Here is a 21539-nt window from a genome sequence, read left to right as displayed (position 1 = left end):
GTTCTCAGAGACACCAAAACAATTAAACTTACCAAAATAAATAATATAAAGACAATTGCACAAAAGACTGAATGACAAATTTAACTTTTCTCCTCTTGTCTCATTCTTATACAGTCTTACACACAGATATACAAGCACACAAAACCCTAAAACTGAATGTACATTATTTGCAAAATAAACATGAACATGAAGCAAAATAAAACCATTGAATAGGAGAAGCAAAAAGAACATACATCTAAAGAAAAAAAAAGTGGCACATAATTCCATTTGTGTTTCCTCTATACCCAGAGATAAAGCTCTATAAATAAAGGGAGCAAAATAAGATATCTGTATTACTTTGAGAAAATCTCTTTGCCTGGTATGTTGCCCAGAGTACTTTTAACCACAAGAAAAACATATGATGCAGGACAACTATTTTAAAAAAATAACTTGCAATTGCCAATTCTAATTCCTTTTTCCATGTAATAAGAATCAGTATAAATAAACCAGATATAAGTGGTAATAAAACTGCTTTGCAATGTTTGGCTACTATATTTCAGTGCCACATTTAGGCAATCTGTCAGAGCATACCCAGAGTTGTTAAATGTTGCTTGAGGTGCTTTGCAGAAATCTAACATAACCAAATGCACACTATCATCTCAATGGCTATTTTTCAATTAAAAAACTTTCTTCACTTGAACCATGAAGAAAATATGAATGAACAAACTCACTATAAATTAATTAAAAATAAACTGAAGCATGTGTTTCTAAAAAATACCATTCTTATTATTTTACTGACATTTATAAACAGTCAATAACTCCTATATACATTCATTTAAAAATTAATCTGCTTCTCATAATTAAAAACAATTTTAAAGCAGATTTTAAAAAATACCTCTTTTACTTAACAAGAAGAATCTGTCAATTTAAAAGGAAACAAACATTGAAAGCTGTGACATTTTTCTTTCCCTTTTCTGGTATAGGGAAGAGGAAACACATTTACTGGTGTTCTTCAAGAACAGTCATGCTACTTTAAGACCTATTACAGGCAATTTCCTACCTGACTATGCATGAATTTCAAATTAATTCCTTCCAGTGTGACTTGGAGAAGGCCTCCTTCGCCAGTTTTCATATCCTGTACGGGAAATTCCCCACCAAGTTCAGGCCCTATAACACAAACAGAAAATAAAGGGAGGAAAAAAATAAGAAAATATATCCAAACATCAAATCATTACACACAAAAAGAAAAGGACTAATTTTCTAGCATAAAATCCTTCTTCCAAAACAGAACCACGGGAACAATTTAAGTTTCTACTTCAAAGATGCAGAAGATCTCTCAAGGCAGAATCACAATGAGATAACTTAGGGCTGTTCTTCAGGACATTGTAGTGCATTTTTTCAATCCTTGAAATGGAAGAGAAATATGCCAGCATAGTTTGCCGTGCCTCATTTAACAAGCCACATTCTGCTTCAATTAACAGAGTCAGTGAGGAGCCTGTTATAGTTTTAATGCAGGACAAGTTAAGGAAAATAACTACTGGCTTCCCCTGGCTCTCTCTACCATTTGCTCTTTACCATGTTATTTATTTATTTAGTGTATGGCAATGTTACATTAGCCAGGAGACTACAATACAATACTGATATATGTATATTTTTTGTCAATATTGTATTGATATTTCATATTTTCTAAATGAGTTCCAGACTATATCCATGGAATTCCCTCTTCCAATTTTTCCTCCCAACAACTCTGAAGTAAGTTGGGCTGAGAAAAGAAAGATTGGTCACCTCCGAGCTTCTGTGACTGAGACTGGCCTTTCATTGTCCCAATGCCAGTCCAACATATTATCTATTATACCATGCTGGCTTACAATTATTATATACAGAGCAATATTCAAAGAATCACATTTGCATCTAAACAACAGATACAATAAACACACGTGAAACAGATCCACACTTTTACATTTCCAAATTATACATATATTGACCCAACAATGCCTTTGAAAGAAAAGCAATGCCTTAAAAATATGAATAGGCATTAGCGACTTTTAGCAGCGAACCTTTCCTGACATTATCAAGGATTGACTTTGTACATTTTACTGATTTGAAAAATAGATACACACAGCACTATAACAGAGACATAGAAAAGGGATAAATGAAGTTTTACTCTCTAACCTTTGCATAAATGATACAAACATAAGTTTAGATCTTATTTCAATATTTTAGAGAATGCCTTTCTCCTGATCCTTCTCTTTCATTGAGTCATAAAAGAATGAAGGATCATCAAGGCTTGTAGAGTAAATTACAGATGGTCTTCGCTGTAATGCAGGGGTGTCAAAACTGGCAGCCTGCAGGCTGGATGGATCATGCACAGACCACATCCACCCCAGCTCCACAAAGGCAAAATAATGCCACGATGCGTCACGTGACTTCACATGACACGATTGAGTTTTACACCCGTGCTGTAATGGCATGTGGGAATGACACTGAGAGACAGAAAACACAACCAGGTGAGCTAATTCCACTTTATTGTAAAGCTACATTAACAGAATGTTGCACTTTAACTTAGGAGGGTGGATTGACTGCTTTTTTTCCTCTCCATTTCCCTTAGTGAGTGGATAGAAAGAAATTTCAAAAGCATACTGTAAGCTGCTTATATGGCACACCTATGGCTCTTAGCCCTGGGCTGTCATTAGAATTGCATTGCTTTTGATGTGCAAAAGACATCTTCCTTTCTTGCAATCTTTTTTCTTTCAGTTTATCTGCTTGCAAGAGAGGGAGGGGAAAAAACTATAGATCAGATACAGAACATGTACTAATGGTGATCACGTGACTGAGCAATGCGGTGAAGGTCATAAATGTGCCTTAGTAAAATATCTAAGATAGATACTTCTCTGTATCCTATTCACTAATTGGAATTAGTTGCTATATGTTTCTTTCTGTAACTGTAATCATGCAGTAATGTATTGCATATGTGTATGTGTGTATATAAAGATATACACATACATACATGCATAAATACATACACATACATACATATATACATACATACATACATACATACATAGCATCCAAAAATGAAATAATTCCATTTTTCTAAACTGGATAAAATAGGAAGTTTAATACTTTCAGATCTTTAACAAAAAGAGCTACATAAATGTTCTGATAATGCTTGACATTTTTTAAAAACCTAAAATCTTACCTGGCTTTATGCTCTGTTGTCTTGCAGCTGCTCTTTCCATACTATCTTTTACACAATAATATAACTCCCGGCACTGTTGAAATAAAAGGAAACAAAATGGTAAATAAAGCATGGAACTAACAAAATAGGATAATTGCAAAGGACAGAAAAGATATATGACAATGTGATTTTTCACGGGAACTCCTTATCACTTTGGTACAATCTTGGGAAAAGATGCAGTTGCTTTAATCAGACTCAGGCAGTGCAATCTTCTTCTGAAGTAACTTTTCGAATTAAAACCACCATATTATAAATTTATGCATTGCATCTTCCCAAAATCTAGTCAAAATATTAAGTGATAGTTTTTGGACCCAAATTGCTCAGGAGCTTATGAATGCTTATTATGTGTCCACAATGCATCAATTTTAATCTAATAAGGTCAATAACATTATTGCTATTTAGAACAAAACCAGCACTGTAGAAAAAGAAATCATAAAACAAAAGTAAACATAATAATGGTTACCCAAACATTATGGAATGATCATTGCTATCATTTTGGAGATGTTTGACTGTGACAACTTTCTTTAGCTCCAATTATAGTGCAGATATACTGTCTTTTATGCATAGAACTGTTCGAGTAATTCAAGAAAACAAGATTGTATCCACTCTATCAGATTTTAGTTTATGCTGTCTTTAGAAAGGAAAGTGATACATTTAAGGCATTTTCTCTTCCAACCTAAAGATTTTCTATAAGATAAAGATTTGCTCTGATAGCCACCCAGGCATTACATATACATGGCTGATGTTTAAACATGCTTTATTTGTATATTGGAAACACCAGAGGATCCAGGATTACTGTGAAGATAAAGTGAAACAATCCCCCCAATACTTCAGTGCTTCTAAGGGAAAAGAAAGGCTTCTTGGGGAAGGGAAGGGAAGAGGCGGGAGGAAAGGGAAGGGGAAAAGGGAAAAAAAGGAGTAAAAGTGACATTTGGATTACCATTTTATAAAATAACTTTTCTTTTAGGATTGTTAAAATTCAAGCCTACTATTTTGAATGAGTATGATCTAAAATGAGGATTAAGTAGGATGTAAGTAACATTTTCCTTTATGAGCAAACATAAGAGGACATTCCATTACAAACAATTTGGCAAATAATGACATGACCATTATTCATTTACTAACAGGCAAACCGGTAAAGGACCGCCTTTCTAACTCCAGCTTATCAGGGGAGGGGGATGTTCTTAGTTGGTGGACACACTTCTAAACAAAGCACAAAATTACAGCTACCCACACTTATCTTCTAAGTGGAAATAATCAAATTTGCCAAGGAGGCTAATAAGTGCAAAAAACACAGTGGCACTTAAATAATCTTGTTAGGGACCAAAATTCTAAAATTGCAGGAGAATGAGTATAGAATCCTGGGTGTGGAGTTAAAAGAGGAATCAGCCTAGAATTCCTAAATAGCCACAAGTGAACTACCGTATTTTCTGAAGTATAAGACGCACCTTTTTCCTCAAAAAAGAGGGTGGAAACCTGGGTGCGTCTTATACATCGAATACAGCATTTTTTGCCTCCCGAAGCCCTGTCCCCTTCACCAAAATGGCTGTGCATAGCCTTATGAAGGCTTTCAGAGAGCTCCTGGGGGTGGGGAGGGCAGAAATCAGCAAAAAATGGGCCATTTTTGTCCCCCCAACCCCCAGCAGCACTCTATAAACCTCCATAAGGCTATGCATGCAATTTTTTTTTACAAAAAACAGGCCCTTTTTTGTGAAAAATGGGCCATTTTTTGCTCTTTTTTGACCCCCCACCCTCCCCCAGGAGCACTCTGCAATCCTCCCCAGGCTATTCATGCCTTTTATTTGAAAAAGAGAGAGCCCATTTTCGCGAAAAATGGGCCATTTTTCGGAGGTTTGCAGAGTGCAAAAACTTTTTTTCCCCTTTTGGAAAGCTCTTTAACTGAAGAGAATTACATTGATCAAGTGCTGTGCCAGCAAAAACAAAGTCTTAAGGTTTGTCAACGATTTCCTTCTCCAGTACATGGATAAATAGACCTGGAAGCACCTATCTATCTACCTACCTACTCTCTCTCTCCCTACCAACTTACTGTATTTCTCTCTCTCTCTCCCTCTACTTACCTACCTATCTACTCTTTCTCCCTACCTACTATATTTCTCTCTCTCTATTTCTCTCTATCCCTCTACCTATCTACCTACCTACCTACACACACGCTCTCCCTACCTATCTACTGTATTTCTCTCTCTCTATCCCTCTACCTCCCTACCTACTCTCTCTCCCTACCTATCTACTGTATTTCTCTCTCTCTATCCCTCTACCTACCTACACACACTCTTTCCCTACCTATCTACTGTATTTCTCTCTCTCTCCCTACCTATCTACTGTATTTCTCTCTCTCACTTTCTATTTCTCTCTATCTCTCTCCCTACCTACCTACCTACACACACACACACACACTCTCCCTACCTACCTACTGTATTTCTCTCTCTCTCTCTCTCTATTCCTCTACCTACCTACCTACTTTCTCTCTCCCTACCTATCTACTGTATTCCCCCCTCTCTCTCAATCTCTTTCTATTTCTCTCTCTATCCCTCTCCCTACCTACCTACACACTCTCTCCCTACCTACCTACTGTATTTCTCTATTTCTCTCTCTCTATCCCTTTATCTACCTACCTACCTACCTACCCTCTCTACCTACCTTCCCACCTACTGTATTTCTCTTTCTTTCTCTCCCTCTCTATCCCTCTATCTACCTACCTACTTTTTAAAAATTTGCCTCTTCAAAACCTTGGTGCATCTTATACTCCAGTGCGTCTTATACTCCGAAAAATTCGGTAAAACCAATCTCCCTTGAATTCCATTGAGCCTTATCTAACGTCTAGCAGCTGCTAGCCTTTTCTTAAGAAGATTCCTGTTTACTACCATTAGTTGAAAAGATTCTTGTGCATAGGCAAGATTAGCAATACATCACTTTAATTAGATCTTCATTTCTTGTGCTTCACAAAAATGTCCAGTAAAATAATACTGTAGTATTATTTGTATCTTCCCTTTTTTTTGGGGGGGGGGAGAAAAAAATTGTGGAAAACATACCTTTTTAGTGTAGAACTTATTCAGTTGTGTTTCCTGTCCATTCCTCCTCCAAAGACAAAGCACTTTTGTTTTGGGGCAGTACGTCATATTAATCAATTTTTCATACCACCAACGTTCATACACAGTGCCAATGTTGCTTCTCAACACAATGCAGTCATCACATACCTAGAAACATGAATAGTTGTATGCATAAAACTTCATAGAGTTCAACCCAGTAATTCAAGTAACATTTAATCTGGTATCTACCTCCATGAAGAATATGTCCCCTGTTGTGTCTGTGCCAGCATGTACAACAAATGTTTGTTTCTTAATATGTCTACTGCCACTTGGTCGGGTGGGGAGCTCCCTGCCAGTCTAAAGAAAAGAAAAAGAAAAGAGATGCATTCTTTTCAATCCCCACATTACATAATTGAAAGTCAGAATTTCTTAATATACAAAGCCACTCTCACCCTCTCACCTAATATAACTCATGGGAGATTAAAATACTTAAATTGGACTAGATTAGCACCATAGGTTTAAAACAATGTCTTACTTATTTTATTCATATATCTTAAAACATAAAAATGGCTGTTAACAAAAAAAATTCTCAAGCATTTGTACATTGGAATCATTAAAAGATCAGAACTATAGCAACTATTTTAGCTGTTTTAATAGAAAAATTACAAGATAATCTAATATATCAGCAAAGCAATCTACTGTACTGATGAATAAATGAACTTTCAATGAAAGAATCCTATCAGTCTTTCAATAAAAATATAGATATAGCTGAACAGCAAAGCATGACTCACTATTTGAACTATGGACACCACTTTTTAAAAGCAAACTGTCTTTTGTAATCTTTATAAAATGTCTAAGATTCAGTTCAAACAATTGGTTTTTCAGAAATCCTCAAGTCAACAGAATTTGACCACAGAGCAGAGAAAGCCTATCTACTGCCTTTCAAAAGTCTTGCAAGTCTCATCAGTTTCAGAAAATATGAAAGAACTTCAGTAACTTCTTATGAGAGTCCTGAGACTCACTGCAACTGAAGTTCAGGAAAAACAATATGTTTCCTGAAAATGATATTCTTTTTTTGTACAAAATACCATTATGTCAGTCAATGCCATTTACATGCACTAGTGCCCAGATTTGAGTCCCACTTTCTTCTGGAATATCTGCTATTTCTCTGGAATAACAAGACTCTGGAATATTGCTCTGGAATAACTATTGCTATTTTTGTGGAATAACAATATTCTAATAAATTACTTCTGAGCTGTACAAAAGAAGAACAACATATTTTATGACTATGGACTAGTCTCGATGCAGAATTATTATCTTGTATATATTGCATGTTATGCATATTAGAAAGTATGCAAACTTGTCTAAATACTTTCAAATATTTGACAAGTGATAACAGTGATATTGGCAGTATAACCTGAAGTGTAATGTTTTATTTCTTCCCCTCACAGCAAAGAAACAAATATATGTTTTACTTACCATGCTGGAAATCTTGTCAAGTGTATCATTTATTTCTTGACTATGAACCAAGCCAATGTGAGATTTCCCCATCAAACGCCGTACTTTCTTCCTAATATCATTCTTCTGCACCTAAATAGCAAAATGCAATTCTTAGTTAGTGATACTGTCCCATCATTTATGGAGATATACACATCAGTATAAGTTAAAAAATGTGATGTCTTTTTTTTTTTAAATATATTTTATTCATTTTTCACATTCCATTTGCAATCACTTATATACAGGGTATTTACTATAAGAAAAGAAAAAAAGAAAAAGGGAATAAAACGAACAAATAAAAAGGAAACACAACTCATCATTCACAACCCCACCTAACCCTTCCATCCTCCATACACCCCATCTACCCCCTCCAACTTTCCTTTCTCCCTCTAACACTCCCCTCCTACTTCCCTTTCCCCTCAAACCTTCCTTCTCCCCTTACTCCCCAGACACCCTCCTTACATTCCCCTTACTCCTTCCTTACTCCTCCCTCTTCTTTCCCTCTACCTCCCTCCTTGGTGTATGCCTTTATTCGAGTGTTGTTTGATCTGATAAAAGTAAAATGAACCAAGGAAAAAAAAAAAAAAAAGAACCACCGTATATAAATACATTCTTGTTCTTATTAAGACTATGTTAACACCCCCCCACCCCCCCCACAAATCCCCATCCCTAATCCTCCCGACTTCCCAGGGCCCACACCTGGCACTACCTTCTGTCTAAAATATCTTGTATACATATGGATATCTTATTGTATTTCAATTAATGCATGAATTAGATAATACTCTGATTAAATAAAGAAGAGAGAAGATCTCAAGTATGTACAAGTCTCAGGTAGTGTGGCTATACTTGACTGACCTTGCCTGGATAAAGAAGTTGAGCAAGATCAGATCACGTGAGCACTTGCAGGGATGAGAAACTTCTAGGGAATGTTATGGCTGTTGGTTAGACAAGGAAGTTGTCTAACCAGCAGCCAAATGGTCTAATCCAATTAGACTACTGCAACACACTCTACATGGGGCTGACCTTAATGACCACCTGAAAGCTCCTATCTAGGCAAAATGCAGTGGTCCAGATAATCATGCATTCTTGTCAATGGTCCTACATTACACCTGCAAGTCTTGTACTTGCTTCCTATTAAGGTCTGAATGTAATTTAAACTGCTGATCTTAACTATATTTTTATGGTCTGGCATTGGGTTACCTGCAGGACTGCATCCCTCCATTAGAATTGACTAAATCACTTCAATCATGCTGGGAGAAACAGCTGGTTGTCTCCCATTTTGGGGATCTCAAGAGGGCTGAAACATGAAGTATTATTAGACTACTGAAATGACCTTCCTTTAGAGTAGTATTTCTCAACCTCCAATACCATTGAGATGTGTGGATTTCAACTCCCAATATCCCAGAAATTCTGAGAGTTGAATTTCACACATCTTAAAGATGCTGATGTCAAGAAACACTGCTTTGGAGGTTGGCTCCTCAATGTAATTTCCAATATTTCTGGAAAAAGTTCAAAGCTGAGCTTTTTTGGAGGACTTTGGAGGTTTAACACCAAGAATTATATAGTTGGGCTTTTAATGCATCTTCTGATGAATTTGGATATTGTTGACCATTGTAGCAGGGTATACATATTATAAATAAATAAATTTGGAAAAATCCTGAAAGAACGCAATGACAAACCATTTCCATATTGCTATTAAGAAAACTATGTAAATACACCCAAGACGGCACTAGTTCAAGTTGAACATTTTAATAATTTTCAAGACTTTTAATGAAACAAACATGCTTGACAATTTGTTATACTAGCCACTAATATTGGATTGTTCCTGAATATGTGATCACATGTCTGACATATACACTGTCCTCTCATCTGCCTGCCTTATCATCCTTTGAAGCAGTATAATTTTAAATAACTGAAAGAAACGAAATGTACTCCCACCAGGCACTTCCAAAGTAGTTCTGGGAGCAAAGACAGATACAATAGATCCTACAAATAAGCACATTTTTGTTTTGCTGTTAATTAATTAATGTTTTTATAATCTATCATAATCCTGAAGGATTTTGAACAGCATATAAATATAAAACCTATAGAATGATAAAACAACCATATAAATTTCCAACATAAATTACATCAGCAAACCAACCCTCTGGGATAAATAATTTCTCCCAGAGATTCTCCTCCCCTCACATTCCAGGTAGCTCAAAAGAAAGTGAAGCCTAAGCTTTAGCAACTAGAATGAGAAAAGTTGATCTTTAACACCTTAAAGAGTGCAGTCTGTATCATGCAAAGACATATTATAGCATCACCCATCCCAAGACCCAATCTAAAATACAAAAACAAAAAGGCACCTTCATCATAATCATGTATGCAATCATATTGTGAAGCAAAGTAGCCAATAAATGGTCTTCATCATTTTCTAAACGTTTTCGGTCATGTTCTCCCAAAGAAAAATATCTACAGGGAAAAAAACCATACATTAACTAAAGCCAACAGTGAACATTCAATCCACTGATTACAAGATCCTCTACACTGCTCATAGTTAAAATCTACATAAAATGTTTCCCTTAATAGCCTCTGTATTTAAGATGAGCAAAGGCAGAAAAGAGCTTATGAAGAAGAAAATTTTACACATAAGTAGTAATTGTCCCAAAGGTGCTTTTACAAGAGGCTGAAGAAGCTTCTTGGATGAGAAGCAAAACATCTTCAAAGAAAAACTAGAAAATCCAGTTGCCTCTTGAAAAAGCATCTTTGGAACAACCATGACTTGGATGATTCAGAATCTCTGTAGATAAGTAGTAATTATTTACACTTATAGTTATACCTGTAAACAAATTATATAGAATAAAACTGCACCCTGAATTCCTCAACAGGTTCAGTTATAACTTACACATTGCAGAGAGAAATTGTGGAGAGATCTGTACTTTACCTGTCAATCATTTCTTGAGGCCCCTGATCCATTCCCATCCCTTCTCTTTCTAACATCACAGCATCCAGAAAAGCATCTTCCCAGAACTGCATCTGATCCCACAAAGTTGAACGCTCTTTACCTAAACAGCATTGTTTTTGTTAACCAGAGATTTCATATTTTTATAAGACAGAAGAATATAAACAATTTCACCCACAAATAATAAAGTGTGATTAAACTAGATATTTTCTTATTCTATGCCACTAAATAGGCTACTTCTGATTTTACTTCAAAAGTTATTCCTAAAGCACACATTGTTTCCTTTCTTGTTCTACAAATATTCCTAAATGAAACTGTCATAGAAATCAGAAACAAGGAAAAGTCATACATTCAAGATCTTTTTAATGCACACAGAAAAGCAGAAAGAAGAAATGATTACTCATAGAGAAGGTTTCCATGGCAGCATCCTCTAACTGGTCCCAGACAGATCCTTTATCCCTCCCTTTACAATTCCAATCAAGCAGCAACATGGCAGCAAGAGAGAATAAAGATAAATGACAAATCTAAGCATTTGATAAGGATTAATGAGACAGATCAATCTGTTTTTTCACAATAAATATTTCAAAATACTGTTAAAGTGAGCGAGAAGTTAATATGAGCATATAATGATCAATGCTAGACTTTGTAATAATATCTCAAGATAGTACTTTTAAATATACATCTCAGAATTTAACAGTTTTTAAGTATCCTCAATCAAAATTACTTAAATCATAAATATATATCATCATCATTGTTGTTGTTGTTAATACACTATAGGATGAAGGCTTCTTCATGAAATTTTATGGATAGTAAACATAGAAGAAGAACTGTATTAGTCTATGATGGCAAAAAATCAGCTCATGAAAATGTATGCCTTTTTAGACCGTAAACTATCATTCAAGTCAAGCTTAGGTTGTTAAAAAGTAATCTTTTTTACTTCCTAGTTAAGTGTGAGGAGTGACTAACAAGCTTTTAAAAGCAAATGAATAGCAAGAAATGCAAGAGCCACAAACATTACTGCTGATCATTAGGGATAGCTTGAAGATTGATCTACTTCAGGAGGGGAAGGGTACTTTGCTTAGTGAATTTAAACTTCTCTAAACCTCATACAGTATTTTTTTTCTTTTTTGTCTCCTCTCCTCTTTAAAACGGGTGATTGTTTTAAATTTGTAGTCTTCTTCCTTTCAGATAAATATAATAACCTATTTGCTCAGATCAGATAAACATGTACTGTAAGCTAATTACAATGTTAAAGCCACCCTTCATAAAGCATAGAATAAATGAACAATCCAATATTTTCAAGTAAATGATAATGCTTTAAGGAATACAATGAAGTTACAATTTGTATGTAATGCTGTCAGAGAATTCAAACATTACAGAGAATTCATGGTAGCTTCACATCACTACTCAGTTTTATTTTGAAAAGATCTAAAGACTAGAGAATGCATGAAACTAAAATTTTATTCTTACCAAGTAGACCCTCAAAGAGATAAACTCGTTGACTTGCATCTTCTGGAACTCTTGCAGGGCTGCTGCATTTATTATCTTTAATTTCTTTTTTCATACTATGAGATTTACCCTTTTAAAAAGCAAAAATAGGACAGAAAATTCTTATTAGGTAGTTAATTAACAAGATGGTTCTTAAAATGAAATAGTAAGGTTACTGAGGAGATAAATAATTCAAAGTGCAAAGGACATAAGAACAAGCATAGCCACTTCTCAAATTCTGTCCGTTAAAATACATGTTGTTTAAACATGCTCATACTATATAGAAGGTGCACTTGTGCACTTATCATTTGTTGATTTGTGTTTGCAGTGAACTTTGAAGGGTATGGATGTAGAGTAAATTGGAAATATACTGTATATATGGGGCAGATAAATTGGCAACCACATTTGGATTGGCAGCTCATCATTATGGATGAGCTACTTTAACAAAATTTCCTTCCACCAGATAAGAGCCCTAATGATCCCCAACACCAGAACACCTAAGAAATGAAGTATATTCTTACAAATATAGCACTGGTAGCAGAATTTGTTTCAATTTCACTATCTGAGACGGTGCCTCGTGATCCTGTTAAATTTCCACTAATCTCTCCACCAAGGCCATCACCAGCATTGCTGCTCAGGTCACTATCTGCACCAAGCGTTTCTCCAGAGCTGTTGCTCACCTGAAGAAAGAAACAAACAAACAGTCTTATTTATTTATTGCTCATTATACTGCAAAGACAACAATGCATTTACAGCATCATTCAAAATTAACAAAATCTCAACATTCTACCATATGAACTAAAAATAAAATAGGAAGATAGTGGGTATCCTTGGATATGTAACAATAGGATCCATACTGGGAATATGGATCCAATATGTATATGGACAAAGGGTTTTTTGTTTCAGTCTTAGAGTTACTTACTCAAAAGCTACAAAAAGCCCAGAATCTTGACCTTCATTTTATCATTAACTTATTCACTTAATTTTTAAGAATACATTAGATTCTGTCCAGCTCTACAATGGTGACAGATTCAGGAAACAAAACTATCTGGATTTCTGGAAAGATCTTTAGTACTGGTAAGATACTGAAACAAAATGTTGGGCAAATAAGTAGAACCTTGAAAGCCTATCAAAGCATTCTCCAGATAAACTTATATCTAGCCTGATTGGTAGAGTTGTTCTGTAAGCCTGTTATTAATTTCCTTTAAATTTACTATTAAATTTATTTATTAAATTTATTTGGTGCCCATCTCACTATTGGAGTAACTCTATTTACTCCGGGGGCTAATTTATAGATAATTTAGAGGTTAATTTAATTTAATAAATCTCTAGTTTAATAATCTCTAAATTAGAGATACACATCCTCTGCAAACAAAGTTATATGGTCAGAATTGTTAAAGCTATGGCAAACTGTTGTCCCTAAATAGCGGGACAATATTATAATTCCAAATGGTCAGAATCTCTCTGCATGATGTCACGTGAACAGATTGTGGTTTTGTTTGTGTGAGTAGCTGGCAGGAAATTTTTGCAGTCGATTTCTGATCAGTTAGGAGTTGCAGAATTCCATCAACTTTATAGCCGTTAATGTAGCCTAGGTGCACTTTTTAATTAAATGGATTTTTTTTACTGCTGCTTAAAGATTAAGGAACATCAGAATGGCAAGTTTTAATGAATTCACGGGATAGGTTTTCTTCAATCTTTTTAAGGTCTAGCTACAAATTTAAAGATTTGTACAGAAAAAACCCTGGAATAATATAGTAAAAGGATTATTAATGTTGGTTTTTAAAAAGTTTTAAATAGATTAAGAGCTATAAATCTTAAAAGAATTCTTCCTGTGGGAAAATTAAAATAGATTGTTATTTTTGATAATGTTCAATAGATTTTTTTCTGATCACACCGAATAATGTTTTAAAGACCAGTAAAGGATAATATTTGCAGCTCAGGGTTGAAATGAGCCCCTTGTACTCTCTGAGTTTGGTGGTTGTTGTTGTTTGGTAGACATTTCATTACTCAAACTAAATAACATCATCAGTGCTAGTGTTTTGAAAAGAAAAAAAATAAGGAGAATATGTTGAAAACAGATATAAATATAAAAGGAATGAATTGCTCTAGTATATATGGTTTGAAACAGTGGTGTTATTTCTGATAACTTTTAATAGACTTTTGCCGATTAAGACAGAAATGATGTTTTAAAGATTGGTTTAAAAAGAAGGGGTGAGACATGGGATGAAGAGATGGTTGGGTTTTTTTAAGGGATAATGATAAGTTGTTAACATTGACTATACTTGCTAAGACTAAAGAAGGGTTCTTTTACTCTTTTTGTTTCTGCTTTTTATTGTTTTAGTTTATATTTTATAATATGAATTATGAATGCTTTGTATTGACTTTATAATATAATCTTCAAAAAATTTATTTCAAAAAAGCTATAAGGTCAGAATTGTTGTAAAACAGACCATGAAAAAATGTATACTATGTTTCCCAATGCATTTAAGAAAAACATAAAAGCAATATATGACAACTTAGTGTAAAATTATGGGAATGAACAAGGCATGCCTTTTGAAAAGGATATGTACTCAACTAGAGGACAATCTCAAATAAAAATATAGAAAATTAAGGAGAAAATGTAACCAAAAGCATATACACAGCACCTATAACTTACAGGTTTAGAAAAAAATACACATACACAAGGAAGTCTAGAAAAAAAACCTGCTAAAATCAAACTCAGACATTTCATTTTGGCATGCCCTACCACTGTGCTAACTTCAGAATCTTGGCTGGTGCTTCGGATCATAACAGCAGGGCCCCCACTTGCCACCGAATCCAGATCACTCTTCTGAAATCATGAATTGACAGGAAGCAAAATAATACACATTAGACATTCCTGTTTCTGTTTGTAGGTTTAGTCAAGGTGGTCTTTGGGAGTTGGGGAGTGTTAGGACAATTTTTCACCTGCCCGAATATCTACAAAATTAGAATGGTTGAAAAAGGCATATTAATTTTCTCGAGGCTATCACACCCACACGAAAAGGCCGCATTCTTTTTACAAGGTGACAAAAAGTTTTTCACAATGTGCTCATTCCAAATGAACAGCTACTGTACACTTACCTGAGAGCTGGAGGTTAAGCTTAGACCACTGTCAGCACTAATCTGGGATTTCTTCTCATCTGTCTCTCCCAAGTCAAAGAAGTGTTTTGTACCTTCTGACCCTAATCGAAGCAAAATAAACAATCCTATTAATACGAGAAGGAAAAATAAAAGAATTATAGGGCAGAAAACTGGAGTTGTGAATGGGTCGTCCAAAGAGAACCCATAGAATCTTCTTCCCTATTTTTTCAATACCATGGATTAATAATGTAGCTCAGTTTTTCACAGCCAACTATTTTGTTCAAATATCACTGCACCTGAGAAATAGAGAAATTGTCTTAAACAATTATTACTAGGAAAGGAAGAGAACAAAGCAGGCATCAAACATATTCAAATTAATACAAAGCATGCCAGACAGTCATCACATTACTCTGGAAAGCCATACCTTTACCTCTTGTATGGAAGAGTAGTTCTGTGCCTGTTACTTTTCAGAAATAAATATCTTTACATATATCACTACATTGATTTTCATTCCACTTGACTCACTAGCAAATGGAAAAACTAACCAACCAACCAAAAAGCAATAATCAATAATTTGTGCGCCACAAAGAAAGGTAAAACATGAACTTCGAAGGAAAAATTACAGAGCACTGAAAGGATCAAATAAATGGCTCTCCAGAGTTTGTAATAACAAAAGTAAAAACAGTAAGAGTGTACGTATCAGCAATTGACATGACATGCACTGATTATCCCATTCTCTTTATAAATAATATAGAAGCCAAAAAGATGCATGCAGTTCACCTTTTTAAAAAAAAAAAAAACTATTTTTCTGATGAAATGTTAGAAAATGGATGAGACAGAATTGGGAAGGGTTTGGAAAACACTGTGCCATGGGAGTAAGGAGGCAGGAGAAAAATATATTACAGACTACACAGATTCACCATTAAGATTTCAGAAAGGGAGACTGAGCACAATGCTTCTGCCATAGCCATATCTGCCAACTGTTCCATAACGGAGACACATGACCAGCATTTGGAGGGTTTTTTTGTCTTTTAATTACAGGACAAATACATGAAATGTCATCTGGCGACACTAGGTGCACAATCAAGAAATACCTTGCATACCACTAAATAGTGTGAGTTGGGAATTAAAAGTACGAGTGGAGTTATACCAGATACCTACTAGTAGACAGGAGGGGGGGGGGACAAGAATGTGAAACACAAATAATAGCTAATGTGTTCTTGAATAGAAGGGCACTTAGTATAGATTTCTAGGATGATCTATTATTTAAAAATAGTAAACTACACCAAAGATATTTAGTTAATCCAAAAATGCTATGTATTTGTACATATTCCGAGGAGATTTCATCAAAATGCTTTGAATTGAATATATTTTAAAGCACTCAAAAATAATTGACAGAAGTTTATAAATCTTGGTTTCTCTGCTTCAAAATGTATTTCCAAGTATGGTTGCAAAGAGATGTCTCTGGTTGCTTCACAGGAAATTAAGGAAAATGGCAGAGCAAAAAGCACAGGATCTACTTTCAAATAATTATATTCTTAACTGACATGCTTTTACGGAAACTTTTTAAATCATTTAATCACTCAAAAATAATTTTGTATATAAAAAAAAGGGTAAACATGAACTGAGTAATTTATAGAATAGCCGATAAATTACTAATGGTAGAACATGTAGATTTCTAATTCATAATGAAATCATTTGACCAATGGGGTACTTGCTGTCCATAATACTGCTGGAAAGGAAAAACTATGAGCAGAGAATTTATAAATTATCTAAAATATGTACTATCACTTATGTTTTAATCAATTAGATGTCCATTTGTGCATTATGCACACATATAACTACAAAACCAAAATATCTTTAAGCATTTGGTTAACCAAAGGTAAACACCAATTGGGAAGAGAAACAAGTTTTAATTAAATTAAATTGAATTCTATTTGATTAAGATGATGATATTTTGAAATATTTATTCACAGAAGGCAATAAAGATTAACTTTAGAGAACAGAAGGAGACTTATATATTACAAAAATCAAGCGAGCAGTCTTAAATAAATCTAACTTAGTGGAACTCTTACTAAGCTCTGTAATTTACCCCTGAATATCCATCCAGAGAATACTGTATTATAGTATTATATGAAAGCAGTATACAATATTTAAATTATGTAGTTAATTTCTCTGCACACCAATGGTAATTGATAATTTAATTTTTTTAGAGCCATTTCTATAAAGCCGAATTTTTGGCCTGTTTAGTAGACTAAGGGGAAAAAAGCTCAAATTCATATTTCTTATTTTTATTTTTAATATATGATCCTGCTTCCTTAAAGTCAAATGGATATAGTGATTAAATGCTACTCTTCAAACATGAATTTACAGTCTCTCCATTTGTAGTATTTAGTAGTGATATTTTATTATTTATCTGGAGTTCCTAACATGGAACTTATGAGCACTGATCAATCTGTGAATACCTATCTTGCTAACAGCCAGTGAATACTCACCTTCCTAAAATAACCTTTTTTTCAAAAGGCAAATTGATGACAGTGTCCCTATCAGGTATTTTTTTTCCTCTGGATGCTCCCTATTATACATCAGGTATTTTTCTTTCTTGAGCCAAAAAGCACACTTTGAAGTAAAGCCTGGTATTATGGTAGATCAATGAATCGTTTTTTAAGTGTTGCTGTAGGGCCTACAGTGGTACTAAAAAGATATTTTTGTAAATAAAAGTGATGCTGGCATTGGGCTTTATAATACATTAGCTTTCCATCCATTGTACTACAAATTTAGAAATAATATTGAAAAATATTATTAGAGAGAAATAATATTGGAAAAATAAGGGGAATCAGGAAATCTATATTTTTATCCTCAAGTTTGGTTACTGAAATAGCCATTTGTGTGTTCTAAGCATAAATCAAAATATGCATATATTTTTCTTTCTTTCTAATTTAGAACAAAACATGGCTGTTTTGAACCCAAAGTTCATGTAGTGGATTTATGCTGTGTTCTCATAATTTTCAACTAGGTAATGAAAAAAGATGTACTGGTATATGTGTATGTATTGTATTCCTATATTTCATACATACTGTCAATTCTTTTCAGGGAGTATGTAAGCAAAGTGTACGTGTAGAAAGTTGGTTTGATTCACTTGTTACATATGTGCTTTTGTGTAAGTCGGTGGCCCCAAACTTTTGGGCTGGTTCTGTAGAGACAGGTTTTTCTGTGGACCGGAGGGAGCATCATTTAGCATGCTGCCTACATCCTGCAGATGGGGCTCCACTTGTTAGCATGGACCAGTTTCTAGCATGCCGTGGACTGTTGCCAGTCCACGGATCAGGGGTTCAGACCCCTGGTGTAAATTATGTCCTTGGTGTTCAGCTTTAAAGTGTATTAAAGCTGGGGCTGTTGATAAGCAAGGTCTGCTGTTTTTGTTATAAGCTATACTAAAATGCTGGTGACTCAACAGAATTGGAAAGGATGATGTTTAAGAGAACCACTCTAGCAATTCTTACTACCCACACAAGTTTGAAAAGAGAGAGCCAGTCCGTCAAACATCAATTATTTAAGCCGTTTATGACTACAGAGGTTAATTACAAATTGTGCCCAGTGAGCAGTTGGCAACCAGGGGAGGAACTTTCAGCATAAGCCTTACAATCCCCAGCCACTGCACTGTTTAACAGCCTAGTTACCATATTTTACCTCAAAGATTACTCCTAACCTCCATTTACAGTGCATTATTATAATCAAGATGGTATACAATCAAAGCATGGATAACTAAGGCCAAATCTGACACAGATTATCAATCACTACTGGTGTATATCCTGCTTGCCACAGCTACCATCTGTGAATCAAGTAACAGTGAGGATCACTTTTTTTTTAAGAAATGTAATCAACACCACTCCCTAAGTTTCCTAGGTACTAACAGTACTTCTGTCTTCTCTGTATTTAATGTCAGCTTGTTATTTTTGTACCAGTGATTATGAAGTTAGAGACTGTTCAAAGATATTGTTTGCTTTCTTAGAGTTGGAGTTGAATGGGAAGGTAGAACAGAAATGCACTCTAAAGCTCCAGATGGTTTCATCTAGCTATAAACAGCAGGTGACAAGTTGAAACACTGTTTGCAGACACTGTTGGTTAATTGTACAGATGTCAACATGTGGCCCCAGTGCTACATTTTAGCTACAGGTCCAAAAGAATAAGAACCACTTCAGTTTCAGAGCCTATTTGCCATTGAAATTCAGCAGCAAACAAACTGCAAACCACTTTGAGTCAATTTAAAATGTTAGTTTGTATATGAGAATACTTTCATGCTTTATTCTGCATTTATTTTGTTGAATCACTAACTTATTACATATCAGATATCTCCTCCTATTGATGCTAAATGACTCTACTTTTTAAGTGTAGCTTTGGGTACACAACAAAAACTGAATGCAATTTTCAACCCCAAAAGACTAAATTTTCTGTAACTAATTGAACAGTGAAATTATTTTCAAGATTTAACCAATCTTCATTCAATTTAATTTAATTAAGCTTAATTGGGCAAACTACCTTATATAACAGTTGGATGCAGCAAAACACCAGTATTATTTTTTACACAATGTTGGCATGAAAGGGCACTCCATAGAAGAAGAAAACAGTATTTAATCTTTTCCTAACAAAATATTTCCTCTTTAATTTTCCTCCCATTTTCTATACACCTCCATGTCATACTTTTGTTCCTAATTACTAATTACTTAAAATCAATAGTGTGTATATGAACATTTATGTATTTTATATTTGTGCATACTTATGAATATATCTAGCTCATATCTAGAAATCAGAAGATTGCAGTTGGGGTTGGTTATTTCCTAAACATGGCAATAAAGAACTAGAGTTTTAAAAAACAATATATAAGTCTTATCGTCCATTAAAAGTTAATCACAGTTGGTCAAGTAATTCCCCACATTATTTTAACTTCAAGTAATCGATGGGTAATCTATGATAGATTATGGATTGGACCTTATAAACCCATTTGCTGAAGAAATAGGACAACAATCTCTCCACACAGAACATTATTTCAATGAAAATGTTGCAGCAACTATAGTATGCCTTCATAACAGAAACATGTCAGAACCATCTAAAAAATAAATTCAGTGGTAAGGAAGGATTTGAAACTCAGCCAGAAGAACTAAAGTATTTTTCTCTCTCCTCATACAGGAAAGGGCTCTTTGAGGTAACTCAACACTATGTTTCTTTGTGAAATGACCTCCTTGATTCGTCCTATGGCATGGGTGATCAATCAAAAGCTTAAAGAGTTGGCAGTTATGGGGAGGCTATGGGGAGTATTATGTTTCTGTCCTTTTATGATTTTCCTTACTCAGTTTTTCCAAAGCTTTTTGTTTTGTCACTTCCTGGTGCTTGTTCCACAATTCTACTCAAGATGCAATGCAAGCAGGAGAGAAAGACAGAAGAAGTATCAGATGCTGATCAGAGGTGGAAATGGGGAAGAAGAAAAAAAGACAAAAGTAAGCCACCCAACCCTGCACTGCCAAAACAGAGATTAATGAAAACTGGCATGTGAAGAAATAATCCTTCTTCCGCTAGATCAGGAGCAGAGCCCTCCATTATCTTAATAAAGAAATATTTTTTAAAAAGAATCACATGCAATTTGGTGGCTGAGAAAAATAAAATAACTCTGAGACTCACCCACCTGATATCATCTGACTTCACAGAAATTACATATTATAAAAAGATTTTGGCAAGCTTTTTATGCGCAATATTCAGATTACGTCTGTTTCCAAAATAATACTTCTAGCCAACATATTTTTTCACACATATTTAGTCTGTTCAAGTACTGCACCCCCCCTCAAATTTAAACAATTCACAGTACTCTCTCAGCAGTGTTAAAAAACGTATTCTGAGAGAGATCAATATAAAAAGAGCAATATTTGTTTAGAGTACAAGCATAAGAGCCAAGGTGGCGCAGTGGCTAAATGCAGCACTGCAGGCTACTGCTAGATCAGCAGGTCAGCGGTTCAAATCTCACCGGCTCAGGGTTGACTCAGCCTTCCATCCTTCCGAGGTGGGTAAAATGAGGACCCAGATTGTTGGGGGCAATATGCTGACTCTCTGTAAACCGCTTAGAGAGGCCTGAAAGGCCTATGAAGCGGTATATAAGTCTACTGCTATTGCTATCTCGGAATTAGGTAAAAATGCAATCCACCTAGCAAATGAAGAAACCATTTTAGGTTTGCATTTCTGCATTGAAAAA

At 34.8% G+C, this 21539-nt stretch overlaps 1 protein-coding gene across 44 annotated transcripts in view; it reads right to left on the bottom strand.

Annotated features, from left to right (window-relative positions):
* MADD (MAP kinase activating death domain) overlaps positions 1-21539 on the bottom strand; it is an 87658-nt gene that overhangs the window by 15931 nt on the left and 50188 nt on the right. For 13 of the 44 annotated variants that reach the window (XM_087720805.1, XM_087720579.1, XM_087720539.1 and 10 more), the window contains 13 exons: positions 20646-20699; positions 15299-15399; positions 14943-15026; positions 12715-12873; positions 12176-12284; positions 11106-11168; positions 10688-10808; positions 10110-10215; positions 7744-7854; positions 6514-6621; positions 6268-6432; positions 3179-3251; positions 1040-1146 (listed from right to left, as the gene is read on the bottom strand). In XM_087720805.1, the coding sequence (XP_087576931.1) occupies positions 1040-1146; positions 3179-3251; positions 6268-6432; positions 6514-6621; positions 7744-7854; positions 10110-10215; positions 10688-10808; positions 11106-11168; positions 12176-12284; positions 12715-12873; positions 14943-15026; positions 15299-15399; positions 20646-20699 (1361 nt within the window). The remainder of the gene's footprint in view (positions 1-1039; positions 1147-3178; positions 3252-6267; positions 6433-6513; positions 6622-7743; positions 7855-10109; positions 10216-10687; positions 10809-11105; positions 11169-12175; positions 12285-12714; positions 12874-14942; positions 15027-15298; positions 15400-20645; positions 20700-21539) is intronic. The other 31 variants (XM_087720572.1, XM_087720634.1, XM_087720746.1 and 28 more) reach the window with 8 other exon arrangements.

This window comes from Thamnophis sirtalis, unplaced genomic scaffold (genome assembly GCF_051295495.1).
Source record: "Thamnophis sirtalis isolate CommonGarterSnake01/CBP01778 unplaced genomic scaffold, rThaSir2_p1.2 scaffold_1, whole genome shotgun sequence".
In the NCBI taxonomy this organism is placed as follows: domain Eukaryota; kingdom Metazoa; phylum Chordata; class Lepidosauria; order Squamata; family Natricidae; genus Thamnophis; species Thamnophis sirtalis.
This window is presented reverse-complemented; position numbering and strand designations above follow the sequence as displayed.